Source organism: Anas acuta, chromosome 15 (assembly GCF_963932015.1).
Source record: "Anas acuta chromosome 15, bAnaAcu1.1, whole genome shotgun sequence".
NCBI classification, from domain to species: Eukaryota; Metazoa; Chordata; class Aves; order Anseriformes; family Anatidae; genus Anas; species Anas acuta.
Window position 1 is genome coordinate 2,842,654 of NC_088993.1, and position 25,073 is coordinate 2,867,726.

General features: G+C 36.2%; 1 protein-coding gene across 1 annotated transcript in view; it reads left to right on the forward strand.

Annotated features, from left to right (window-relative positions):
- The window catches only part of USP7 (ubiquitin specific peptidase 7), a 72,406-nt gene that overhangs the window by 33,847 nt on the left and 13,486 nt on the right, over window positions 1–25,073 (forward strand). Inside the window, exons 3-20 of the mRNA XM_068699451.1 lie at window positions 3,499–3,697; window positions 5,056–5,194; window positions 5,919–6,007; window positions 6,693–6,801; window positions 12,105–12,235; window positions 15,133–15,187; window positions 15,714–15,794; window positions 15,882–15,972; window positions 16,826–16,908; window positions 17,912–18,021; window positions 18,336–18,492; window positions 19,576–19,720; window positions 20,311–20,441; window positions 21,535–21,669; window positions 21,844–21,945; window positions 22,608–22,713; window positions 23,099–23,191; window positions 24,122–24,189. Coding sequence (XP_068555552.1) covers window positions 3,499–3,697; window positions 5,056–5,194; window positions 5,919–6,007; window positions 6,693–6,801; window positions 12,105–12,235; window positions 15,133–15,187; window positions 15,714–15,794; window positions 15,882–15,972; window positions 16,826–16,908; window positions 17,912–18,021; window positions 18,336–18,492; window positions 19,576–19,720; window positions 20,311–20,441; window positions 21,535–21,669; window positions 21,844–21,945; window positions 22,608–22,713; window positions 23,099–23,191; window positions 24,122–24,189 — 2,024 coding nt within the window. The remainder of the gene's footprint in view (window positions 1–3,498; window positions 3,698–5,055; window positions 5,195–5,918; window positions 6,008–6,692; window positions 6,802–12,104; window positions 12,236–15,132; window positions 15,188–15,713; window positions 15,795–15,881; window positions 15,973–16,825; window positions 16,909–17,911; window positions 18,022–18,335; window positions 18,493–19,575; window positions 19,721–20,310; window positions 20,442–21,534; window positions 21,670–21,843; window positions 21,946–22,607; window positions 22,714–23,098; window positions 23,192–24,121; window positions 24,190–25,073) is intronic.

Consider the following 25,073-nt stretch of genomic DNA (forward strand, 5'->3'; position numbering starts at 1 on the left):
ATAAAATGTTGATGCTGCTTACTGGATCATAGAGACCAACTTTCTAGTGAATTTCTGAGTTCAGGAAACTTTTAAGGTGATTTTTTCCTCATGCTTAGACCACAAAAAAAAAATATACTGATGAAGTGGGAAATGTGCAGCTTTCATCCCTTTTGCTAGGTAGCTCACTGTTGGCATTGTAACATGTGATGGGGGCAGCAGTGGACCGCCAACTGGACTTTCAGACAGAGCTTTATTCTTACAAGGGGTTTGACTGTAACCTGGTGTTGCCCTGTATGATGTCTTGGCAATTAAAAAGAACCAGCTGAAGGAGTGTGCCATGCTTTGTACAGACAAGGACTCCATGAACCAAGCCTTGTGAGGTGGAATAGCAGTTTTGCAAATATATGTATACATTTGCAAATAATAAAAAGGGGGCTCTGATCAAATTTGTTTTGGAAGTGCATCAGCATTCCAACCAGTAAATAGAATAAATTCCCTCTGAAGCTGAGGTTCAAGCAGAAGGTCCCTAGCAAAATAAACTCACAGTATTGAAATTACCCACTGAGTCTCATTTTGGTGAAGAATTACAGAGGCTAGGAGGGTTTCAGAAGCATAAGTCTTAGCCATATGCTAGTATTGCATGCTGTATTTGGATCACTATTGAAATATTCAGAGAATATCCAGTCAATTTCTCCATTAATAATTCACGTTCAAAATATTTTAATGAGCCCAGTGTACTTTAAAGGTAGCAACATCTACTAAGAGAAAAATCTGCTTTTCTCAAAGGTAAAAATACTTAAACATGTACAAAGTCTTGAAACGCATCATGTTCTGTATTTGGATCTCTGATTTGAAGGATCTTTGTTGTATCACAATGTTAAGCGTGACATTCATCTCACTGGTGACCAAACCTTTTCCACCTACCAAGCACAATCCATTGCATGGAATTTCAGCAGGCATTGTTAGCTGGGTCTGTTCTTTTTGTCTTGTGTTTAAGTTCATGTGTCATATTTGTATTTCAATAATTTATGAAAGCCTTACTTGCCAGTCACTAAGAAATTATCCTGCTGCCAGTTGCAGCCTTTTATTAGAAGTTGTTGGATATGTTTGTGGTGTTGAATAAAGGTTTTGCTTATGTGCTCAGTATATTAATCAGACTTAGCATTTAAAAATTTCTTTTAAATACAATTCTTGTTTTTAATCAATTGCACTTGTTAAAAATGCAAACTTTCTAGAAGGAAAATAAGGTTGTTTTTAGGGATTGTTTGTATTCATAAAGAAACTTCTATTTTAGGGTTGACCTTTGCTGCAAGGTTGAATTTCTGTGGAGTGGTTTCTAGTGATTGTTCAAATATTCTACCGAGAAGAGTGCCCTTCCCTGGTGAGGTCTCACACACAGGCTTTCCTGAAAAGAAATCAAGAAATACAGGCAAACTTGCTCTGAAGCATCTGCAGATGCTGCGTGGGCTGCCTTTTTTTTTTTTTAGCAGATAACGTGGCAGCACTGCTGCATCCTTGTACTGAAGTGCTCTGAAAGCTGCATTAAGGGAGGCAGAAAGCAAACTTGGTCTGCTCGTTTTTCGGACGCCTAAACCAAGTCCAGAAGGACTGATCTTGGTAGTGAACAGGGAGGCGTTCTCGAGCTGTTCTGAGAAACATGATGCAAGACTGATTCTTAAATTTTTAACTCTTTGAAGGATTTTCTTTGTGTCTGTGAAGAAGCTTGTAAGCGTGGAGCTGTTCTGCTCGTAGAACAGCAGCTGCCTGAATTCTCTCAACAAGCAGTGAGTAAAATGGGTAGGAAACAGGTGCAAAGTAGGTGATAAACTACTGGTCAGCTATACTTGCATGTAGGGAAAAGGAGGAGAAGGCAATCCTTTGAACTCTTCTGTTGTTGAGGAAGCTGAGAGCACTGAGTATTACCAAGACTATTACAGGTGTGGAGGGGAGAGGAAGCAGATCGGTTGGCTGGTTTCTGTTGTAGTGCTGCTACTTTTGAGATCTAATTAGGAAAGCTTAGGGATAATAAGACCAACTGTTGTTGCCAAGATCAAACTCAGCAGTAGAATAACTGCTTGGAAAGAAAACCATTTTGCAAGGGCGAAGAATGAAACCTGTCAAAGCTTCTGCACAGTTAGGGACAAAATTTGTAATTTTCTTTGTGAAGTGTATAATCTTTACTGTTGCATGTTGTAAACAAAAGAGTTTAGTTTTTTAAACAAGGTAGCAACCAGGACTTGCCTGCTTTAAAAAAAAAAAAAAAGCACCATTCAACACAATCTTTGGTGTTACACAAAGCATTCCAAGTGAAAGACTGCTTTGCAAGTACCAAAATGCAACCTTTGCTGTATACTGTGCACCTTGTCACTAATTTCATGGTCCAGTTTCTGGTTCCTTGTACCTCAGTGCTTTTGGCTTCGGGTGTCACTGCATGTGGCACATCTGCTCCAGTTCTGCACCCCTGTGGGTGACGTGGGAATAACGTTGGGACCCCACATGCCGTGTGCCACCCCCTGTGCTGCTCGTACTTTCCCCACACCCAGAAGCAAATCTTGCCATGTTCTGCAGATGTTAAGTTGGAGCCATGAAAGTAAAAGGAGGGGAGTGTCACGTGCACGCACTGTACGTGTTCCTTGCCTTGTGAAAATGTTGAGAGAAGTTGCAAGTTTTTTCTCCCTATATGCAATATGAGGCATGTCACAACAAAAAAGAGCCCAGTCTTGTGCCTTCCTGAAGCTGTCGCAGTCTCCAGCACCCTGTTACAGCTTTGTACAACAGAAGTGGAACAGATTGTGGTATATGAAGAAGCAGGGATGTGGGAAGAAGGCAAAATCAGTTTGTGTGTCAAAATAAGCAACATTAAAAACTGTCTGATTTAACTTTTAGACCGCTAAAAATCTCTAAAACTAGCGTACAACAAAGAGCAACAGGACCCTAGTCTTGAAAAAATTCTTCATTTATCTGATAGGAAATTCAAAAAAAGTATGAGGTTGATCTGTTTTAGAAAAAATACTCTTGCAAGCAGAAACCAGCTAAGTGGTGACTTGGTATCGACAGGCCAGTAGAACAGATTGTGAAAATCCTTCAAATGTCTTGGTTCATGCCAACAACTGACTTGAACTGATCTGTGAAGACACTGCAGAACAAGGGGAGGTAGTGGGATGTGATTTTTGTTGTAACGCATTCAATATTTCTGTCTTACTGTACCTACAGCTTTAGAAGAAACTCAAGTGGTAGCAAATTCTAGTAATAAAATGATGTAAGAAAAAACAGTACAGAAGGAACGTGTCTTTCAGTGTTGTTTTCCTGAATGCTGTTGCAGTGTGTTTTTCAAAATAAGAAAATTGAAACTTCAGTTGCTAAAGAGTTAAATGACACTGGATTTTGGACTTTTGGTTGCTTTCAGAATCTCACTACAGAATACACACCCATGTTGCAGGATTTTTGAAAATTATTTTGAAGGGCAAACCATCAGATCTTTCAAATGCTCTCTGCATGTATTTGTGTACTTTACAGATACAAGTTGGCGATCAGAAGCAACATTTCAGTTTACAGTCGAACGCTTCAACAGATTGAGCGAGTCAGTTCTCAGTCCTCCCTGCTTTGTACGGAATTTGCCATGGAAGATCATGGTTATGCCACGACTCTACCCGGACAGACCACACCAAAAAAGTGTAGGATTCTTCCTACAGTGCAATGCTGAATCCGACTCCACGTAAGACACTTTTAATTATTTTACAAGTCTTCATTTGATACTACTTAATCTGTATTGCAAGAAATGAAGACATCTGTGGAAAAAGAAATATCTACCAATCTTTCTTTGAGAGGAAAGAATGCTTGTCAGATTTTGAGTCGTGTCCTGTCCCGCCCCCGCCTTCAAAAATCAAAAAAAAAAAAAAAAAGTGGCTTATAAGTCTTTAGGCAAGTTTGTGGTAGAATTTATATATATATCTGTTTGATTGCTGGAGGGAAGTCTTTGACAGTTGTCTTAGCATGTGAGAAGTCCTGAGTTTACTTCAAATTGAAGAGCTTCTGGAGTTTCAGTAGCCTTGCTGAGCTATAAATCCTGCCTGTAAATAGCATGAGCAGGTAATTCTTAGCAGCTGAGGCAGAACAGTGCATTGAGGTATCTCCTAAACAGAGTTCATTGCTCATTGGCCAATATGAGGACATGGACATGTTCTCAGATTCCTTTATGCCAAACAAAATTGGCTATCTTTTACCCCTTTGGCAAATAATGCAGGAAATTAGGAAGGTAAATACAAATTTCTAGGCATTTACTGCACCTTATCCAGCTAGAGAGCAGATGTCTCAAAGGTATCTTTTCCAGTAAGATAACTTTATTCTTGCATGAAATCTTGCACAGTTTGCAGCTCAGTGCATAACAGCAGTTTTTCACATTGTTTTTGTAACCTAAAAGGTGAATGCTCATCTCACACACGTTTAATCACAGGGAAAGAATAATGTGATCTTTAAAGGTATATCAAACAAGGCACAGCTGATGGAGCACTCATGCCACTGTATGAGACAGTGACAAGGCGTTGTTTGAACTGTTCAGTCTGATCGTTTTGCATAAGCGAGATGAATTTAAACAGGACTGGTCACAATGAAATGCTACTGAAGACAGATTAAGAGGATAGGGGAATTTATCTGGTGGGAGGGAACGCAGAAGAATCTCCTCTTTTCCTTAGAGGCTGAGTTACCACACTCTGGAGACACCAAGACCACCTTCAGTTGGCTTACCCATCTGTGCTGAAGTAGGTTAGAAATAGCTTATCTTGAGATCAGTTAGCTTCTTAAACTACTGTTACCTGTGCTTGCCCAGCGGTACTTTATTAGTAATGTTGTTGCCTTAAGAGAACCTCTGTTGCAGCTTCAGGTTCATAATGCACCCTCAGAAGGCCCCAGGGATTCATGCCCTTGAAAATAATTAACCAAATCTTAACATCTAATAAGAAAAAATAAAAATGTGAAGGTAAGGTACCAAAAAAACCCAACCAACTAACAAAATGTTTTAATGACTATAAAAAGCTGGTTTTGAATGAGTTTCAAATGTTTCTTCTGTGTTTATAGGTCATGGTCTTGTCACGCGCAAGCAGTTCTCAAGATAATAAACTACAAAGATGATGAAAAATCATTCAGCCGTCGTATTAGTCACTTGTTCTTTCATAAGGAAAATGACTGGGGCTTTTCCAACTTCATGGCCTGGAGTGTAAGTATTTGGACGTACATTAATCTATTACCTTATAGATACAATATTGAACTTGCACTCCTGGATCCTGAGATACCTATAGATTTTTTTAAGCTGTTTTTTAATCATTGCTGAAGATTTATTTTCAGTTTCGTATGAATTTCTGTACTTAGTTATTAGAGATCGATTTTACTTTCAGTATGACATAAACATTCCTTCACTGTTATTTTCTGTGTATCTGAATGCCTATCGGGGGGGAGGGGGAAGTGGCATCATCATTCTGAAGCAATGCAGACTTTCTTCTGTTTCCATGTGTTATTTGTATATGTATATAGATACTTTAATGCACTAATAATACTGCTAAGGCTTATCTTAAGTTGAGACAGCTTTTTAAGCCTTTTCAAAGGCTGGCCCTCTAATCTTTCATCTGGCTGGAATAATGTTCTTCAAGTAGAAGCCCAACTTCTGATTACCGATTCTTATTATCTACAGGAAATTGAAATAGTACTGTAAAACCTTAAAAGCCAGGAACAAGTTTCCTGTATTGAGACATTAAAAAAGAACTAAGTGTATTAAGCTGAAAAACAGCTTTGCCAATGTTCTTCTTTTTTCCCTTCGGTTTATTATTACTGGTAGGTTAGGCTTGGAAATTAAGCAATGTCTAACTGGATGCTTCACAACAGTCATCTTGTAATATAGAGAAGTTCTGTAGTTCTCATATTCCTGTGTCGTTCTGGTTTTACAGGAAGTTACTGATCCTGAAAAAGGCTTTATAGAAGAGGACAAAGTTACTTTCGAAGTCTACGTTCAAGCAGATGCTCCACATGGAGTGGCGTAAGTATCTTTGTTCAAAAATAATTCTTAATTTTAATATTTTTACATCATTGAGGTTTTCAAGTACTTTGTTATTAATAGTTGTAGCTTATTAGACATTTACTTTGTCACGTTTACTTGATTATTTCTCACAAGCAGTATTTTTCGTCGGTCATACACATTTTTGTGAAGGTTAAACTTCAATTTATATTACAGTGTTGTAGAACTTTTACTTCTGTACAAATTAATTTGTGATTTAATGTGTCTGCTAATGTAGCCTCTATATTTCTGATACAACTGATAAGAATTTCAGATACAGTCAGGTGACTCTTCTATCTATCTTCCCTTGGTTTACAGTTTTAAAACTGCTTTGTCTGAGTCATTCTGCTTCACGTCACTTCTAAACAAATTCATTCTACTTGAATGCAGACTTGCTTTTAAAAGGATAGCTTTGGATTTCAGTACACTTTCATAATAAATATTTTTTCTACCATATAGAGCATCTTGACAAAGAAAATCTAGCATCAAAACATTTAATTTCAAAGATATACTGGCAGGCAGTAGGAAAGCGTATGTAGTCTGTTTTTTTGAACCTTAAGTAATAGTGAAGAGTAGCTGATACCTACCAGCAGTGCTACCTTAGTAGAAGTGCTCTTTACAGTTAATAAAATTCTTTTTTTTTTTTTTTTTAACTGCTGTTTTCCAGGTGGGATTCAAAGAAGCACACGGGATATGTTGGCTTGAAGAACCAGGGAGCAACTTGTTACATGAACAGTTTGTTACAGACTTTATTTTTCACAAATCAACTACGAAAGGTAATTAGTATGTGGAAAAAATGACATTGCTAATTGAAATATCCAGAACATTTATATTTAAATGCTTCAGAATGCATCTCTATTCCTTTTGCCTCCTTTATCCTATTACGGAAGTGGTGACATGCTGATGCACGTCTTGCTTCCTGCACTTCAACACCAAGTTTCCTTTTCTAGTTTGAGCGTAGGCTCTTGTTTTTTTTGTGAATGTAGTCAGAATACCTGGTAGAAAAACCTGAGTGAAGGGGTGTTTCCTAGACTTTCTTATGTGCGAACGTTGCTTTGAATTGCTGAAGGGAAAACGAAGACTGATTCTACTTCTTACAGATGGGAGGAAAGTGATTTTCCTTTCTTTAAATAGTTAAACTAGAAAACTTACTTATGACTTCTCAGCCCATAATTTTATATTTGCTTCATTCATATGTTTTCTTATTTACTGCAGATGGTACTTCTTTGCTGGAAGGAGTAAAATTTTTGACTATGCGTTTAATAAATATTTCACTGAAACAGGATGAAATGCACAAGATAATGTGTAATTTCAAAATAGTGCAGTAGCCTTAATGGGGTAAAAAACATAAATTACTTTCTTGAAGCGTAGCTAGTTAGAAGATCATACTACTTGGTACCATTTAGTTTATTGGAGTGTCCTATTGATCCTACTTTATCCTTCTACTGTTACTAGTTACTATTGTTCTTTACAAATAATAATAATAAACACTTCACTCTCAACTATTTTTGAAGTTTATTTTGCCGTTCTTAGTGTTCTGTTGTATTTTGTTCTTGTAGTTTTACCTAAGTTTTTTGTGTTCTTGCCATTTGCACTTGTTGTATCTCTTAGTGAAAGTGAAGAATTCTGACTTCGTTTTTGTGTGTGCTAGGTTGTTCCATTAAGCTTTCTCTTCTCCAGTACCTATTTCTCCTATACCTATTCTTCACTGTGATACAAATAATAATAAGACAGTGGCCTGTAAGAGCCCCAGTTGGGATTGTTTTTTCTCTTTTACAGTGTGCTGCTTACTCTTCAGAGTTGCAACAAAATGGCATGTTGAGCTTCAGTAGACTGTAACTGAGGTTTTACCAGTGCCATGCACAAGAAATAAGTACTTGACTTGTTTTATGTCATGCACCTGTTTCTTTTTTTTTTTTTTTTTTTTACAAGAGGTGTAACTTACCCATTCAGCTTATCATTTGTTATAATGCCTGGTTTTTGCTCAGCATTCGTAATGTTTGTGCATTTTATTTTTTTGGACAACCTCATATTTCTTGAAAGAAAAACGTGTTTTTATAATAGCTACATCTAATCCAATTGAGTATTTCCTTTCTAGAATGTCTTGCAGCCAGTAAATCAGTATGTACCACAAAGAAAACTTGTTCTGTGACGAAACGCTTTTTGTGATACAGTTTTGTTTCAATTGAACTAGTCTTCTCAGGCATTCCCCTGCACTTCTTCCCCAGGCTGTAAGATAAATACCAGCTGTTAGGGATTGTTAATATCTGGATAGCAACCATATGAGAGAGCTTAATTTACTAGCTGGTAACTGCAGATACCTTAATGGAGATGGTACTGGATGCCTAATTCTCTGCTTATTCTTCAGATTTTCAGAGTCCCCCAAACCAAAAGAACCAATAGTGGTTGTTTTAGGCAGTTTTTGGTACTCACTTGCTGTCACTACAGATAAAGAAGAATCACTACCTATCTGGTCTGGGGAAAAAAATAAATAAATAAAATAAAATAAATATGTTGTAGAAATTCATGTTTCACTTTGAACAAATTTGTTCCTTTAAAAACAGCTAATTATCACCAATTCCATTATTTCTGTTAATCCTTTATACTTATGAGAAATAATTATTTTTATTGCTGTTATTCAGAGGTTTGTTAACAGAGAAAATGTTGTTAGGAATAGATCTGGGAAAGCACGAACAACATCAAGTGCAAGCGTATATTTATGGGAAGTCAAACCCTCTGATGAAGCGTGGGAGAGGATGAATGCAGACATCTTTCCTTCTTTGCTCTGTTTCCAAACAGCAGTTGGAGGGTTCCTTGGTACTTGAAACGAAACTTCCCTTTGTTAGCAGCCAGGTGGCTTCTGTGGTAGGGAAGAAAGCAGGAATAAAGGGAATAAATCTTTGTGACGGGTAATGCGCACCTAAGTCCAGTTTACTCTAACAAAGGACAGTGGGGAGTCCAGATTTGGTCTCAGACCACTTCATGTTGTTTCCTGTGCCTGTCATCAGTGCCCCCAGCCAGTCAGTCAGTGGTGCTTCAGCCAGTCAGTTTTAAAATTCTTTGCTGGTTCTCTTGGAAAAATTCCCTACAGGTTGTGAGCATGTTGCAGAACATTTACATAACAATGCTAAAATCTCAAGTATAGGTGCAATACATTTCTCCCCGATCTACTCTCCTTAATTTAGCTAATGATTTAGCTAATATATCTTACCATACCTTCAAATGTCATGCACAGTGCTTTCTTCCCTTCTTTAAGTCACTGTCTTTGACTCTAAGCACTGTCTTCAAGCTTGTCTGTAGCATTCTTTTACGACATAAAAATCTAAAATTTTCCTTGTATCCCAGTCTGTTGCTTTTAGCCATTGCCTCTACATGTTCCTGTCATTCTTGTGTGTTCATTTCCTGAGGGAACTTCTCAGGTGTTAAAGATGCTGCTTTTTTCTAATGGATCAAAATGCTTGACTCCTTGATCTTGAGATCAAGTTTTCAAAGTTTGTGAGGGCTAAACATGAAAATAAAGGTTTGTAAAGGATTGTGGTTTGTTTTAGCTTGAAGAAACACTTAAGCTTTTTGAGATGTGTTCTTCAGTTGTGCTTATATGCACATACAGAAGGAAAAAACAAAGGCAGGCTGTATGTTAGATGTCAGTCTGTAGTAAAATATTAGAACTTCAGAAGAAATAAAACTGGTGTTTTTATCCAATTGCATCTGGAATGTAGTCATTATAAATAAATTTTAAATAATTGATTTAATATTATTTGAGAGATACAGGAAAGGATTTAGTCATCCAGATGGTACAAGAGGAAACCAAATAAGAACTAAATGCAAAGGACCTGATTTTGTTTAATCATCACACTATTCTGAACTCCTATTTATCTCATTTTGGAAGGAGATAGCTATAGTGACAACCACTAGGTTGACTTTTAGCCTGCTATAGTATCACCTTGGGTTTGTCACAAAGAATGTTCATGACAATAGCATTCGAATACTTACTATTGACAAATATATACAGAAAGTATTTTAAGAACATGTATCTGCACTAGTTACATTTGATTTTTTTTCCTTATGTGATTTTCAAATCCTGTTTGCCTAAACATAGCAAGTAACTTCTTAAATTTTTGCTTTTTATGAGTGGTTGTTTACAAGTTATAAAAAACAATTAATACGGGCTGATTAGATTTGAAAGATGGATTTGAAACTTGGTCACTCAGGTATTTCCTGTTTCTTCTTTGGGCCAGTGACAACCAGCTTATAAAAGGGTTCATAAGCTGGGGTTGGGGAGAGGTTAAGTTAATTCTGCAAGATTCTGACAGTGCTTCACAATCAGGGTGGTCAAACTTGATGTTAGCATGTGTGGAGAGCTTGTGGGTCTCCGTTCCTGGAGATACGTGGAACTCAACTGGGAAGGGGCCTGAGCGTGTTTGCCCTTCTAGGTCTGTAGATATTGCTCTTGACAATGTAGTTCACAACTAACTACAAATGTAAATTTAAATGCTACTAGTGTTCAGTCATGATTTTGCTTTATATTATCTCAGTTTACTGCTAAATTTTGAAAGTAAAATATAAAATTCAAAAAGAAATAAAATGACGTGAATTAGCACATTGCTTTACTGTTGCATAATTAACTTTTTTTAAAAAATCCAAATGTCAGGGGTTTGCTTTCCTTGCCAAACTAATCAGTATTTCAGTAAAGAGTTACGAAGGAACTTCAGTTTGTTTTATTTCATCTTACTACTGTGGTTGGTCTGCTGATAGTCTCATAGAGTTCTCATCCTTCAAGTGTTTGTTTCTGCATGTTTGAAAACTCATATTGTGGACGTTCAGAAATTTTTAAATCTTAACTGGCCAGTCAATATCTTAACATATTTTATTGCCTTTTTTTGGCATTTTTTGTTTGACATTGAGTTGTATTTTTCTGTCAGCCGTGTCTGTATCTAATGTCTGTCTTGTAGCTCCCATTACCTCTGCACTGAGCATTTGTGTTAACAACGAATGTGTTTACCCCAGCAGTTGAGCAACACACTGGAAGTACCAACCTCGTTCTGTACACAGGGAACATAAGGCGCAGGGTGGATGTGCTGAACACATCTGAAATCTAGGCTGACAGAAATGGAGTGAGAGGAGCTGAGGTCCAGTTCAGTGCTTCGTGCACAAAGCTGTACGCTTCTCTTGTTTCACAGGCAAAAACTCAGCTGGCAATATTCCTGTTTCTTAACAGGATGTTTCTCTTATACTACTTAATATCAGAGTCTATTATTTCAAGTGTTATCTCCTTTCGAAGTTGCCTCTGTTTTCTTTTTACAGTCACAATTTTTAAATGAGCATTTCTCAGTCAATACCTTTTCTTTGCTGTTACTTTTCCCTAGATATATTGGTGTACAATTTCTTCAATGAATCTCATTTCACTGCCAGTTCAAACTTTCTGAAGGCCTGTTGGTCTAGTTGTGTAACTTTTGTTTGCAATCCTTCCTGGTTTGGTAGAATCAGTGAATTGAATTGTTGAGCTTTTACTTCAGTTGCTACCACTGGTGATGTTAAGTAGGAAGGAATGTATCAGAGAATCTGAGCGTCCTTTGGCATCCTTCTCTTGCACGTAGACCCTTTCTGTGTTCCTGATTGATGCTGTTTGTACTTCCATGTGTTGTTTTCCCCCAATGGAGATGGCAGTATTCACACAGAACCAAGCTAAAGCACAAAAGCAATACTATTTTTAAAATCCTATAGTGTTGTTCGGTGTATCTGGTCCTACTGTGATGATTGCATAGGCATACAAAGCGTGATAAGTTGTTCATGTGTTTTGAATGCTTCGGTGTATTTACTTTTCTAGGGTGGAGTTTAACTATTTAGATAACGTTCCCGTGAATGGAGTCTGTTCAGATCCCTTTAACCACTGTGCTCTAAGAAGAGTGATTCGAGACAATTAATATTTTTACACTACAGTAAAAGATTTTTTTTCAGACTCTTTTGGAGTGATTAAATGGAGTTATATGAAGTAAGTCACTGAAGAGGAAAGGATGTATTCAACAATATGAGCAATGAACTTTTCCATAGATACTAATTGAACTGAATACTTTTTCAGGCAGTGTACATGATGCCCACTGAAGGAGATGATTCATCCAAAAGTGTTCCTCTAGCATTGCAAAGAGTGTTTTATGAGCTGCAACATAGTGACAAACCAGTTGGAACTAAAAAGTTAACAAAATCTTTTGGGTAAGTTTCAGAAATTTCAATTATTTTTTGTTTTCATATAACATTTATTTAAAAAAGCTTTATTTAAACTAGACTTTTTAGAGAGGTGCAGAGAAATATTAATACAGTATGTTAACTGCTAGTTTTTCAGTTTAGTTGGATAGGTTTTTAGTAATAATTGTTCCTAAAGCTAGATGATCCAAAAGTCAGATTGGTGGGAGGTACACAGTCATCAAACAAATCAGTAGTGGGATTGGGGTTCGTGTTACCTGAAAGTTGTGACATGTTTATCTAAGTAGGATTGAGAACAAAACACATCGCTGAAATATTGAAGTTTGTGTATTGTTAGTGTCTGAGTTGTTTCTGTTTTTAAATCTAGGGAAATAACAGTAACTTGCATTTCCAGATTGTTAGTTCAGCACTGATGACTGTTGTAATGCTTTGTTATTATACATCAAAGATGCATGTCTTTTTGCCTGTCCACAGTTCAGAAACGCTTATCCCATATTCTGTTTCGTGATTTAAAGCTTAAAAGGAATACCCGTGGTGTGAAGTAAAGGTGTCAGAGCGCACACAAAAAATATTTCTTCGCGTTTTCTTTACTCTTGCACCCTCTTTTCCTTCATAATGCATCTATTAAAAGCTTGGTTTTTACTTTCATTTTTTCCCAGTATCCAGTTCGTTGCCCAGTATTTCTTTGGTCTGGTACCAATTCTTGTGAGACAGTGTTACGAGGTATAATTTTAAATCTAGAATGTACAGATATGTGGAAGACAGAATTACACAATATAGCTGTGTTGAGGATATTTTTGTTGTTGTGTGTTTTTTACACTAGTTTGATATTTTGGTTGAGCAGAAGTTGGGAGAAGATGAAGATTAGCATAACCTCTACAAGCTTTCTCTTTGCACATCCTATGAATTTGGAGGGTTTTTAGCTAAAAATTATTCTAAAAGATTATTGTTTGCATTATTTTGCGACATGTGTATTTATAAACTAATCCTTTGTAATAGTATTGAAAGGAGTTTTTGTTTGAAAACAAGTTAGAAAATTAAATTATATGATCTTACGTGATCACATAGCTGTCCTAGTGGTGAGCATGACAGTCACGTTTCTGAGGTCTCTGATCCTGCAGCTTCTGCTAAAACTTGTAGAAGAGGTCTGTCCTGATAAAATTCTCGTAACCTTACAGCTACTCTCCTTTTCTTTTCACGTTTTGAGGTGATTTTAAAATGAAATCGGTAACCTCAGTGCTATATCTTTATCTGGTGGTATCTTCTTCCAACTGGTACATTGTATGCTTAGTTTATCAGCACTCCTGCTGTCCTATAAAGATTTGCTGATATCATAAATACTTCATCTTGAGTTAGTATCTTAACTGTGTCATCCTCAGGTGCATGAGGAGATCTTTCCTGAGCGTGTTGCGCATGCTTAATTTTGTATCTGAGAGTAAGCTTCTGAAAATGTGCTCATGCCTGCCTTTGTTCTTGGGAAGGAACTTCTGAATGTGGTTGAAGATTTGCTCTTCTTCCTCCTTTAAGTCAGAGAGGAAGGGTTCTGACCTTGTGAGCCCTAGCTATATGCTGTGTATATTTATTGGGTATTATGAGTTTCTGTAGAATCTAAATAAGTTTGGATTTTTTCAGCAGAAAGTGATGCTGTCTGCAGGAGCTCCTTTTTAAAAGTCCTAATATTAGTATGTAACCTTTTCTTTGATTTTTGTCCTTCAAGCTGGCAAGCATTTAAGGCTTGGAGATTCAGGAGGCTATTTTCCATTCTTAATTACCCAATGGGTTACTTCATTGATCTTGTTCCAGTGGGGACCCCCACACAGTTGTTTTGGCATGCTTTTGGGAGCAGCATGCTGCAATGTGACAATGCAGATGAGTCACTGAGAAGAGAGTGGGAGGGGAAAATAAAGTTAGTATTGCTCCTGATCAGCCCTGTGCTTCTGGCTTCAAGAGCCGGGGTTGAACCTTTGGCTCACACAGGAGCTGAAGCCTACAGTAAATATAGCCTTTTTTATATAGTGGGAGTGATGGCTGTTGCAAAAGGAATTGTCAGAGACTTGAACTCAAGGATGCTTTTTAAATATAAAGAGTTTTGAGGAGCAAGTATTTCATAGTGAAACTAAGAATAGCTCCTTTATGCTTTTTCCCTTTTATTTAAGGTAGTAGCACTGAACATCTTTGCTGCGGTGTACCATTTCGGCTACTGTGGAGGCATTTTGACTATGTTGCACTTGTTCCTCCGTTCACACAACTGCTTGCAAATGTACATACAGTACAGGTGGTGTTCAGGCAGCTGGCTACATCCTTGCAGTTACTGTGAATCCAAGAGTAACTGTTCAGATGAGTACAAAGGAGCCAGGATAAGTCCATTTGCTTCCTCTGATGTGCACAAATAAGCCCTGAGCACTGCTTAGCTGCACCTGAAGGGCGCTCTGTACAGAGGCAGCTGGAAGTGTGTTGTGGGAACTTTTCTGGCAGAAGTGAGTTGGTCCAAGGCCTCCTCTTGAGTTTTTGACGTGAACTGCAAAAAGTTTTTAGATTAGAAGAATTCTGTTACCAACTGCCTGACCCTGGCCTCTTCCAGTGGCATGGGCTGCTTTCCTGTTACCAAGACCACAGAAAGAAAAGGCAAGTGGGTGCAAAGCAGCTACCAAAATGTCCCACAGGTTCACTGCCCCTTCCTCCTCTCAGCTGGGCTTACTGAAAGGAAAAATGGCTTTAGAAGCAGGCTGTAGGCCAAGTAAATGCTGTAGAACTAAAACGCATGCTCACCAGGCAGTACTAAATCTTAGTCTATACATCTTGCTATATATTAAATTCCTGGTATGAGAAGAAATCATGAAAATTACTTTTGAGCTATAAATTTTCTTTATGGTATAGTAATTTTTCTATTGATTTGCCTTACAAAGGTGGGAAACTTTAGACAGCTTCATGCAACATGATGTCCAGGAATTATGTCGAGTGGTATGTTTTTGCTATTTCTTACTCATGTATCATAGAATTGTCTCTTGATATTGTGTGTATATAATACAATACAGTAACATTCCTAGTAATAGTGACACTTAACTGATTAAATTAAGTCTACATGCCTTGGTTTATTTCTCTCTTTTAAGAATGGGATTAATTGTGACCTTTTGAGGGTGAGGAGTTCGTGCAGGATAGGGAAGGTAGAAAATAAATAGAACACACCTATTCTAGTGATCCTTATATTGCTGTAGAGAGGAATGCAACTTTGAATATGCAGGTGCATCACTTAATTTGTGAGGTTTTCGAAACCCAAAAGACGGTAGCTGGGGTAGCCCTCAAAACATTTTCTAGGGGAAAGAAGAGAATTTGGAGGACTAAAAAAGGAGATGCCAGTATGAATAGACTAAAACTTCATTTTTATGCAAATGAATTAGTTTAATCAGTATAGTAATCATTTGTATGTGATGACTGAATTTAGCAACTGTGCATGTTTATCCTATGTTAAAACTAATCTTTCTTTCAGCTGCTTGATAACGTGGAAAATAAAATGAAAGGCACGTGTGTAGAAGGCACTATTCCTAAATTGTTCAGAGGGAAGATGGTGGTATGTATTTAATCTGTTAGTACTTTTTAAAATTAACTCTGTTATTTGCGTACATTGAAATTCTGTGGTGTTTGTTTTTGTTTACAGTCTTATATCCAATGTAAACATGTAGACTACCGATCTGAACGAATAGAAGATTATTATGACATCCAACTAAGTATAAAGGGAAAGAAAAATAGTAAGTGATGCGTTGTGATATGCACCAAACAGACACTTCAACATGTTGGGCTGTTTGTTTTGTTCTGTTTTGTTGTTACCAGATGGGTTTAATACCTGTTTGTTTAGTGCCTGCTGATTTCAAATGGATTGGATGGTGCTCAGCACTTTGAAAGATCCTTGTTTTAATTTCAGAGGAATGGGTCTTACTTTTTGACAGCTCGTTGAAAACATTTTCTGTAGAAAATGTCTTTGCTTATGTTACCCTTTTTCCCTTTCTCCCGTTTCACTTCACTGTTCCTTCCTGCCTAATTCTCTGAGATATTTTCATGAAACTCTTTGAATTTAGAGGTTTTACTAGTGTCATGGAAGTGCATCAGTGACGTGTTAATAACAGTAGCGTTATCGCTGTAGGTTATAATTTATATATGGAGATGAACTTGTGGGTAATAGGTTCATAGTTAGGCCTGACCATAGCAATAAGAAAAAAAAAAAGAATAAACTAATCAGAATAGTGTAACATTGATCATTTATCAGTGGTCACCAAGTATTTGGCATACAAGACATGAAAAAGGATGTGTAAGACTCAAGCAAACAAAATTATCTAGTTTGCTACTTAACAGTTGTAGAGAGAATACGTTTGTCAGGCAGTTCTAACTGATTTTAAAATCTTGAAATTTTATACCCCTCCAATTTTGGTGTGTTTCTTGATATTCTTGAACAATGTAAAACTTTATTTTTATAAAGACAAATACTCAAGTACAACTTCTAGTGTCTTAAAATGTTATTTGATAAATATATTGTTAAGCCCTTAGCTAGAGTAAACTTATTTTTTTCTTCCTCTTTCCATATTATTCCCAATCTTTTTCATTTAGTTTTTGAGTCCTTCATTGACTATGTTGCAGTGGAACAGTTGGATGGTGATAACAAGTATGATGCAGGAGAACATGGCTTGCAGGTATTTTTCTTCTTTTAATTTGTTTTTTAAATTTTATTTTTGTGTCCTTGATAAAACAAAGCTACAGTGGCCAAAAAACTTTGCTACTGATACTTACATTCTAGGTTGTATCAACTGATCTTAGCCATTTTTCTCTTCAGGCAAGCTTGTACATAGCTTCTCTAAATTGCTGTTAGACTTCTCAAAACAGAGCTTAGATTTTAAAAGTCTATTCAGCAGTGAATTTTGGTTTTGTACCTGTAACAGTTTTAGTGACTAGAATGATTTTACTGTTAAATTCTCTATTGATTTTCAAGACTGAGAAATTATTCAAATCCTTCCTCTAAGAGTGGCCCAGTTTTCTGTGTCTAGTAAAACAAAACAAACAAACAAACAAAAAAGCATAGTTCTGAAAGTTACTTTAGAGAGGCAATTTCTATATCATCATCAAGTGCACCTGTGGAATTTTGACTGTTCATGTGCACATTTCTGAGCTTTTCAGTTGTACTTTTGCAACATTCACTGTAGGGAGTAGTAGTCCTTTTACAATTTTTCTTTTTCTACTAGAGCTTATTTTCGCAGCTTCCCTATAGCAGTTTCTGTCAGTAATGTGGTATATATTCTTAGGTGTTCTCAGAAAGCAGCATAATAGTGAAATATTTGTTGTCAGGATACAGTGGACACGAAATTCAGAATTGATCAGAAATGAGATTTTGCCTCAGTATTCTTTTTTAATTTCATTTATACCTGAGTTGCTCGTAACGTAGTGCTATGTTCACATGTGCTTCATGAATGACCTAAATTTAAATGAAATGTTTTCTTGTATGATGTTACTGGAGGAGCTCATGGGAGGACTGCAGCATTCAGATGGTTCAAAACTGGGGTGGAAGTTAACTATTCTTTGCACATTATGGTGTCAAGTCTATAAAATAAAAGTTTAAAGAAAAATATCTTCAGCAGGCAGGTATGTCAAATTGCTAAAAATCTTACAATTTCGACCCTCTGTTTCCTTTAAAATGTCTAGGAGGCAGAGAAGGGTGTGAAGTTTCTCACATTGCCACCAGTATTACACCTACAGCTCATGAGATTTATGTATGATCCTCAGACTGACCAGAACATCAAGATAAATGATAGGTGAGTTTGGGGTGGATTTTTTGGTGCATTTTTCTTCGTGTGCTTTTAGCTTTGGATGTAGAATTTAGACCAGCTGATGTATTTTTGTAAACAATAATAATAATAAATAATAATTAAAAAGGGCAAAATCCTATTTTTGAATCAGTTCCAAGGGGGAGGTGTGTTGTACAGGCATATGTTAGAGGTCCCCGAATTGAATGTTAAAGTGTTGAATTTGTCATTCAGAACTGTAATTGCCATTTGTAGCTGTTGTTTTAAACATAATGCAAACAAATGTAGTTTTTTAATGTAGTTTTTTTCTTCTTCAAAATTAGGTTTGAGTTCCCTGAACAGTTGCCACTAGATGAATTTTTGCAAAAAACAGATCCTAAAGATCCTGCAAATTACATTCTTCATGCAGTTCTAGTACACAGTGGAGATAACCATGGTGGACATTATGTTGTTTACTTAAATCCAAAGGGTGATGGCAAAGTGAGTATTCAAAACCAACTAAATGTATTTGTGTGATGTAAATAGATACTTGCAGTTTTCATAATGGGAAGAAACTTTGCAGCTCTTCTTTCTCTAACAGAAGAGAGTACTGGCATGGTCAGTTAGTGAAGTCAAGTCTCTGATGTAGTTTGTAGGTTGATACTTGTCATTGTTGTTTCTATTCTAACATATTTGGGAAACTTGCTTTGGATTTACAAAGACAAAGCAGCAGCCCTCATGTCTAGTTTTCTTTTGCTCTTTAGGGGAGAAGCTTGCATTTGGAGGCATCACTTGCCTTATTAAGAGAGCACCTTCATATTTGCTGTTGGCTTTTGGCAAAAGACTAAGGGAAGCCCTTCAGTCTTCTGTCTGTGTGTTGAATTTCTACAGTGAGCAAATTTTATCCAGCATTTCTCAGACTTCATGCTGAAGCAAATACGAGTCTTCCTAATGTTTCTGTGACTCAGAAATTCAGTGTCTTTGCATGTCCAACTGTTACAGGTTTAGATGACTTGATCAGATTAGATGTTTATGGGTCAGGTGCCTCTTCCCTTGAGCTTACTGGTTTTTTGTGTCTGTGACTGTTCACAGTAAAATGAGCAGTCAGGTTTTACTGTGAACTTGTTTCTATTTGTCTTTAACTATTAATCAGTTTTATTGGTTTTATTTAAAATTTCCTGTAAACTATTTCAAATTTACAAATAATTACCAGGTATTTGGTGCATCATTGCATTGTGTTATTTAATAAAAATAAGGCCAGCTATCTGAACTTCATATAGAAATGTGAAATACTTCAGGAATAGTCTTGAGATGAATTCTTTGTATAATTATCTGGCTAAAAGCTTTTGATATTCGGTGTAAGATTTTCAGATGAGTCGGAGGTACTTATGGCCTCCCTTATGCTGAGTGCAGATAGCAGGTAGCACAAATTACAGTGAACTGTAGAATTTTCTAAACTCATGATGCTTGAAGAGAAATTTTAATTACTTGGAACTGAAAGGCATGCCAGAAATAGGATTAATTTATCATTCAAGAACATGTTTTTGTGTAAAACGTTATATTTATGTAAAATTTTCTCTCTAGTGGTGTAAATTTGATGATGATGTTGTATCAAGATGTACAAAGGAAGAAGCGATTGAACACAACTACGGAGGCCATGATGATGACTTATCTGTACGACACTGTACTAATGCGTACATGTTGGTTTACATCAGGGAATCAAAATTAAGTATGTATACCCTGTGTGTGTTCCAAATTAGATAGGGTAGAGGGATTTAGATATATATTTGATTTCTGAATTGTTGACAGCCTTCTTATACAAAGGGGCTCCATTAGTTATAGATGGCATCTATAGATTCTGTGAGGATCGACCAGACTTTCTCTCACTTCTGGAAAGTGTGTTCTCATCCTCCGGCATCTTGTCTTAGCACAGTGAGACAAGACTGTGTATCAGCAGAGTGCTTTAGCCTTAATTGTTTTATAGGATGAAAAATCAGTGACTCATGGAAATTAAATCCAATCCATTATAAATATGTAGATATATGTATATTAAAAACAATCAGGTGGTGGTAAATTTTTTTAATCCTGAAGTGACTATCTAATTCAGAAGTCTGTGATACATATTTCATGGAAATCATGCATTTTGGCTCAGGATAGAAAATACTTATTTTGCCAAAACATGATGATGTCAAATGATGTTTTTAATTAAAAGATGAAAAAGGCAGATTTTTTTTTTTTTTCTTCAGAGAAAAGTCAATTGTGCATGAAAACCCTGTTTGATGTAAACTTCAGAATGACATCACAAAATTTGTCTTGTAGGTGAAGTTTTGCAGCCTGTCACGGACCACGATATTCCTCAGCAACTTGTAGAAAGGCTACAAGAAGAGAAAAGAATAGAGGCTCAGAAGAGGAAGGAGAGGCAGGAAGCTCATCTCTACATGCAAGTGCAGGTCAGCTTTTGAAATAGATCAAGTTGCAATTGTCTTCCAAATAAATTCAGAATATTGAGCCTCCTAAGGCAAACCTAAGACAACTCTTGAATATGTGTTGGAAGTAGCATTTGAACTGAAATAATTTCAGTGCCTGTAAGTATATTTACATGTGCACTGAGTACTGATGAAACAAATTGTACAGTGCTGGGAAATCAAAGCATGTTACAGGCACTTATGTTTTCTCTAGAAGGCCGTGAAAAGTTACTTGCAAGGAAAAATAGTAAGTTCAGGTGAAAGGAAAATGAGTAGGTTATTTTAAATGGCTGCCCTGCCACTGCACTTTTATCTCCTTCAGGAATTATTTTCTAAAATTAGAATGTATCTTGCCATAGGCATCAAGGCTGGACTTCTGCCAAACTGAGCTCATCAAGTAGAAGCAGAAGGAGAGAGTGCTTATATTTGCAATTATCTCTTTGGAAAAGCCAGATGGACTAGATTGTTATGAATTGCCTTAAGGAACCCTGTTTATGGCTCTTTCCAGAGCCCATCTGGCAGAAGAAAATAAAACCCATTTTCCATTTGCCTCCATGTTTCTTTGCATGTTCTTTCTAGAGTTCTCATGTAGAGCTATTGGTAAAGGTTGGCTTGTTCCACACTACATTTACACTAGAGCTATTTCCAGTGGAGAGATTAGCAGAGTTGTGTGGACTTTCTCTGTTAAAAAAGAATACATGGGAGCTGTAGCAGATGCAGGGAATGTTTTAGGCCATCCTCTGTGCATTACACAAAATAAAAATAAGCCTTTTTTTAAGCGCCAACATTTTTTAGAATTTTTAGAACATGTACATGTTTCCAAGATTGGGATCTAAGTGCAACTGGTGTCTTATTGTTCAGGATTTGTACATTAATTACTTACACTGATTTGATTCACAATTTTTAAATTCCATTGTAATCTGTATGCTTTCAAATTTTCTTCATGAGAACACAAATAGTGTCAGCAATGTGATGCCAACAATAGAGTCAATGACACTGCATAGGAAAGCATCAAAAGAAAATACTGTATTGTGGAGCTGAGTAATATAAATAGTAACCTATAAATGTAATTTTTCAGATAGTAGCAGAGGATCAGTTCTGTGGCCACCAAGGCAATGATATGTACGATGAAGAAAAAGTGAAGTATACTGTTTTCAAAGTATTAAAAAACTCCACGCTTACGGAATTTGTTCAAAACCTCTCTCAAACAATGGTAAGCTTTCTGTGGCTGGCTATCTATTTTAGTATATTATGATATGTTAGTTTTTATCTTCTCCAGGTATTAGCAGCAGTCATAGTTTAGACCTTTTAAAATAGAAGTTCTGTTTGGTTTAATAAAAATATCTTAATCGTTTTTGTTTCCTGTCACAACTTTTATTTATTTCAGGGATTTCCACAGGATCAGATCAGATTATGGCCAATGCAAGCAAGAAGTAATGGAACGAAAAGACCTGCAATGTTAGATAATGAAGCAGATGGCAATAAAACAGTAAGTATTCATTGATAAGTAACATGTATGTTGTCCATGATTCTTGGATTTCAGATTCTAACTTTGGGACGTCAGATTTTTAAGTGTTTTAATTTAGCCTTTGTCTGGTAAAGGTTCATATTTGAGAAGATTTGGGCTATTTTTTCAATCAATTTGGGTTGATTGAGGTGGAAAGGGGGATCGTGGTGCATAATACTTCCATGAAGAAAAGACATGATCATGGTTTATATCCTAGATTTTAAACATAAATGTCTTTTTAGTCTTCTATTATTTGGGCAGAAGCAATGGATTTAACGAAATGTATCACTTAAGATGTAAAACATTGTGCTTAAATGCCACAAGAAAGGGATTGGTTTCACTGTCCTCTATTTTTATAGAGTGAAGTAATTTTCTTGCTATAATAGAGATGACTGTAGGTATACTTTTAAATGAAAAAGAAATAGGTCCATTTTAAGTAAAACCTATTGTTTGTGCTTCATTAAAACTCTTTAATTTTTTTCTGTTATTGTTTCTCTTCTCATAAACTTTCTGTCACTAGTGCAGCTAAAAGAAAAAAAATCTCTCATAAAGTATGTCAGAAAGTTCTACTATCTGATGAAAATGAAGATATTAGTTTATATTACATTCTCTAGAGACTTTTTTCTTCTTCCACATCTACATAGATGATTGAGCTCAGTGACAATGAAAATCCATGGACAATATTTTTGGAAACAGTAGATCCAGAGATGGCTGCTACTGGAGCAACATTACCCAAGTTCGATAAAGATCGTAAGCATATATGCTAAAACTCGAGTAAATGCAAAATACTTTGGATATTATGTCAGGAAACCTTGTGTACTTGTGTTTTTCAATGATGTCAATGATGTACCCAACAAACTACAGTGCTGAAATTAGTTTGTCTTGTGCTTTTTTTTCTTTGTTTCTTCTTTAAGTGCAAGGTGTGTTTCAAATGCTTTTAGAATCACTGAATAATTTTTCATAAATGCAGATAGATTTTTATAAATTCAGTATTTAAGAATATTTTAAAGGCATTAATTAAATGAATAAAGGAAAGACACACTTTGCTGTTTAAAGAAAAGTACCTGGGTGACTATTTCCAAACCTAGTCAAATATTCCTTAGGAAAAAAAAAAAAATCTTGTCTTAATTTCTAGATGATGTAATGTTGTTCCTGAAAATGTATGATCCGAAGACTCGGAGTTTGAATTATTGTGGACATATCTACACACCTATATCCTGTAAAATACGTGAGTTCTAAAATTCAAATTCATTATTATAATTGAAAAATTTTAGAGACGATGGATTGTATATCTTAATTTATTTTTAATAATTAGTTGTTTTATTGAAGCCAAATGTAGGCCGCAGAGTAGAATTTTGATTTCTTCCAACACCATGCTGGTTCTCTGGTACGGTTTTCTTTCCCATGTTGTCAGTGAAACAAACTTTCTGCAAGGCTGACAGTTTTGCCTTAATGCAGCATTGGCTGGCAGGATTTTTTTTTTTTTTTTTTTTAGTTTAACAGTATTCTTCAGGTGTTGCTGAACATAAAAAGTTGTTTCAGACTTACTGTATAGTTTTGTGATATGATATTGCTCCCCAGTTTTTTTCTTTTATTTCAGGTTATTTTGCTGAATGGACCTTTGCAATCACTCTTAAAATAGTCGTATGCAATTTGAGTACTCTTGTACTCATTTTCACAATGGTAGCCTGAGAATAGCTGCTTGGGTTTACTTAGCTGTGAGCCTTGGTTTTCATATGGATCCGTTTAAAGAATTCAACAAGTGGCCACCAAGTTAAGATACATTGTCATTTTGAATATCTCCCTCTGTTGATTTGTACAATGCTTCATGTTTTTGCATTTTATCCATGTGATTTCAAAAAAAAAATAAAAATCCATCTCTGAAGAAGGAACACTGTAATTTAATTTCCTTGATCTTGGATGGCCTTGCACATTTTTTTTTGTTGTTGTGCAGATGAAGTGGAAAGAAACCTTAAAATCTCTCTCCGGGTTAAATTTGAATATGGGCAGCTTTAGCCTAGAAGGTTCCATTCCTTAGAAAGGCATTTTAAAACTATTTAACCAGAACAAAAGAAAATAGATTCTCTGTTATTTCACAGATAGGTCTTGCAAGCAGTTACAGTGCAATGCATTTCACACTCCTTTTCTTTTTCACTAGGTGACTTGCTTCCAGTTATGTGTGAGAGAGCAGGATTTCCACAAGAAACTAACCTTATCCTCTATGAGGTTTGGATCAATAGACTTGTTTATTGTAAAAATCATTATTGCTGTACCGGTAGCAAATTTTGGGGTCTTTTTCTTAAGGATGGACCACTGTTTGATAATGTTCTAAATTATGGATAATAACAAAGAAATAACCAAGTAGGTTGAGATGCAAAGCTTAGCATGGCAATTGTGACCTAATGTTTTTGTGTACAACACAGTTAGACACAGTTCTGTCACTCATAAATCCAGTCATTCACACAGAAGGGAACACTTGCATCAGGAGAGTTTGTGGAGTTGCAATCTGGGACATTTCCAGCACCTGAAGGAATGAGGCCTTGAGCAAACGGCTCTAAACTGGAAGTTATCTCTGCTTATAGTAGGAGGTTTAGCTAAAGGCCTTCAGTGGTTCCTTCAAATGAAAATTATTCCATGAATCAAAATGCACATTTCTGAACTTCTGATATTGCACATCTGTTTCACTGTGTTATCTTATATACTGAAGTACATTACTAATGTTCCCAACTCTTTAAAAGAAACCGGTCAATCTAAAAGAAACCAAATGGTGAAACACTACTTGAAAATTGAAGCTCAATATTTAAAAGGTGCATAAAAGCGACTAATAATGTACACGTATGTTATAATACACTGTGAGGCATGAATCTGTTAACAAGGTTCTGTCAAACCAATACATTTTTCCTGAGAACTGAAGGGATGAATATTTTGACTTGATCAAGTAAAGTGGTAAAGTATTATGATTTACCATTTTTGTCCCTTACATTCTGTAGCTAGAGGGTGGGGAAAAAAAAAGTTTCATTGGTTAAAAAAAAAAAAAAGCAATAATTTATAAGTCATAAGTACTCTAACTAGTAGTTTTGAGGTCTACAGTGCTGCAAGAGAGTATCAGC